Genomic DNA, 2,095 nt, shown 5'->3' on the forward strand with positions numbered 1-2,095 from the left:
CCTTCATTTCAGCCTTTGTCAAAACTATTTAGTTCTGTAAGGCCCCACTCCACAAACCTTGTTCCCTCTGATTGGTCAGCCCTCTGGAAACCTGTCAGAGGCAGAGTTTGGGCAGACCTTGGTGTTTGAGGCCCCCTTTCTAATGGGTAATTATAATGTGTAATCGCAGTTTGAACATCTGCACATGTTTAGTTTTGTCATTCAGCATTGTTACATTATTTACATGTTTAAAATATGGGATTGATAGGTGTTCATTGTTATCCTTTGTAAAATACATTACAAATACAAATACAGTATGTCATGTGTTGTACAAATAAAACAGAGCTGAAGTGAATGAAGCTGCTTTTTAATTCAACATATCTGAAATTGTCCTACAGGTTTGCAAGTAATTGGTTTATTGTTACTAAATGATCTTTAAGCAATGGCTATATATTAATTAGCCAAAAAATCCACATTTGTGGTTTATCTTTGACCAATTTGTCACAAACATGGTCCTGTTCAAATTTCAGTGCGAAAACAGAGTGTGGAGTTTTTCATCTTCTCCTTGTAGACTTTATCAAACTCTTCATTCTGGGCCACGGTGAAATGGTTCTTCCAGTCACCGACTTTGCCTTCAGAAACAGAGCAAAAAGAAAGATTTGTCTTTAAAAAAGAAAGGGTCTAATTTTGCCTCATGTCATGTATATATCATTTTATGATTCATCTCGTCACCTTTTCTCATGAAGGGTGAAATTTTGAAGTCCATTGTGTCCACTGTTGCATGGTTCACCACTTCATTTTTTTTCATTTCGTCAAAATGCACTTTGTGTAGAATCTCTTCTTTGTCTTCGTCTGAAGGAGACAAACCAAGGAAGCTGCAGAGTTTGTCTAGTTCTCCTTTGGTGTCCTAGAAATGTGTGATCAAATTTGAAATACTGAAGTATTTGCCCATAAAAAAGAAAACAAACAAACAACAACAACAAAAACAAAAACAATGAAAACCTTGACTCACTTCGATCAGATCTTCATAGAACATGAAGTGAAGGTGTGGATAGGTTTGCTTCCTCCTCCACCAGCCGCTCACATGATCATACCAGGATCCAAACAACACTGAGGCAACAGAGCAAATCATTCATGTCATGTTCAGTCAAATTCATCTCTGTACCACTAAAACTGCTATGATACGGAGCTGGCACATACGCTTTCCCTCCATGAACCTGTGGAGGTAGCTGCTCCAGTCTCCCGGCTCCGGATGCAGGATGGTCATACGCTCAAAGTTGAAATAAGACACCACTATGTCTTTGGCGTTGCGGGCAACATAAATGATCTACTCAAGAAGAAAACTCTTGAATCAGCACAACATATTATTTTCAAGGTCAACTTGCTGGCATTTTGATTTGATAGCATCTTGTCAGCATTAGACACAGTGTTCAACATACCCTGCAGTTCTGGTCCCAAAAGGACTTTGGCAGAAAGTGGACTGGAAGATGAGTCTTAATCAGCCGAGGGGAGATTAGAAGTTTGTTCAGCATTTCTGTTCCTTTACGTATGGTAGGAGATAAGTCTGATGATGCATCTGATCCTGTAGATTATTAGAAGAGGTAACACACTGGTGAATCCCAGAGTCCGGTCTCAATAACAACAAGAGCCTTAAAAAGGCAAACAAACCCATAAGAGACAACTAAAGTGAATGGATCATAAATAAAGAACAACCTTTTTATCAGAATGAAATATAAGTTTGTGATTGCTCAACCTGGCTCTAATAAATGGAACGTGGACTCCAACATGTGCACCCTCTGAAAGATTTTAAGGGATTTTTCCCGACCCCGTGTTTCCTCATTATACAGCAGATCCATGATGTAGGAGAGCCAGGTGTTTCCTACGAGACAGGTGAAGGGGAATATAAAAACAGTCAATCCTTAACGTGATTTTCCTCTTCAAGACAAATGGCACTCCTAGCTCAAAGTTCAAACAGACCAGATTTGGGATATGATGCGATTATTATATCATCAGGCCTGGCCTTGAAGTTTTGTACGTCCACCCAGTTTTCTGTGTACTCGCGAGTCATTGGGACTCCATGGAAATCAAACAGTTCGGGACGATTACGTGAATCCAT

The 2,095-nt window shown here is 39.5% G+C and overlaps 1 protein-coding gene across 1 annotated transcript; it reads right to left on the reverse strand.

Moving 5' to 3' along the window:
- Nucleotides 1–498: 498 nt before the first annotated feature.
- Nucleotides 499–2,095, reverse strand: LOC141799657 (cytosolic sulfotransferase 1-like). The gene is made up of 7 exons (XM_074681956.1): nucleotides 1,957–2,095; nucleotides 1,733–1,858; nucleotides 1,419–1,519; nucleotides 1,180–1,306; nucleotides 992–1,089; nucleotides 712–886; nucleotides 499–611 (listed from the first exon to the last, which is right to left on the reverse strand). The coding sequence occupies exons 1-7, from the start codon at nucleotides 2,093–2,095 to the stop codon at nucleotides 499–501; spliced, it is 879 nt and encodes a 292-aa protein (XP_074538057.1).

Source organism: Halichoeres trimaculatus, unplaced genomic scaffold (assembly GCF_033239565.1).
Source record: "Halichoeres trimaculatus isolate MK-OKI-2021-1 unplaced genomic scaffold, fHalTri1.1 fHalTri1_scaffold_11, whole genome shotgun sequence".
NCBI classification, from domain to species: Eukaryota; Metazoa; Chordata; class Actinopteri; order Labriformes; family Labridae; genus Halichoeres; species Halichoeres trimaculatus.

Excerpts from the sequence above, each read along its gene's own strand:
- LOC141799657 (XM_074681956.1), bottom strand. The coding sequence starts at position 2,095 with ATGGATTCACGTAATCGTCCCGAACTGTTTGATTTCCATGGAGTCCCA. Across the intron at positions 1,307-1,418 it reads TTTGGGACCAGAACTGCAGG|ATCATTTATGTTGCCCGCAA; the intron begins GTATGTTGAACA and ends CTTCTTGAGTAG. Across the intron at positions 887-991 it reads TCTATGAAGATCTGATCGAA|GACACCAAAGGAGAACTAGA; the intron begins GTGAGTCAAGGT and ends ACACATTTCTAG.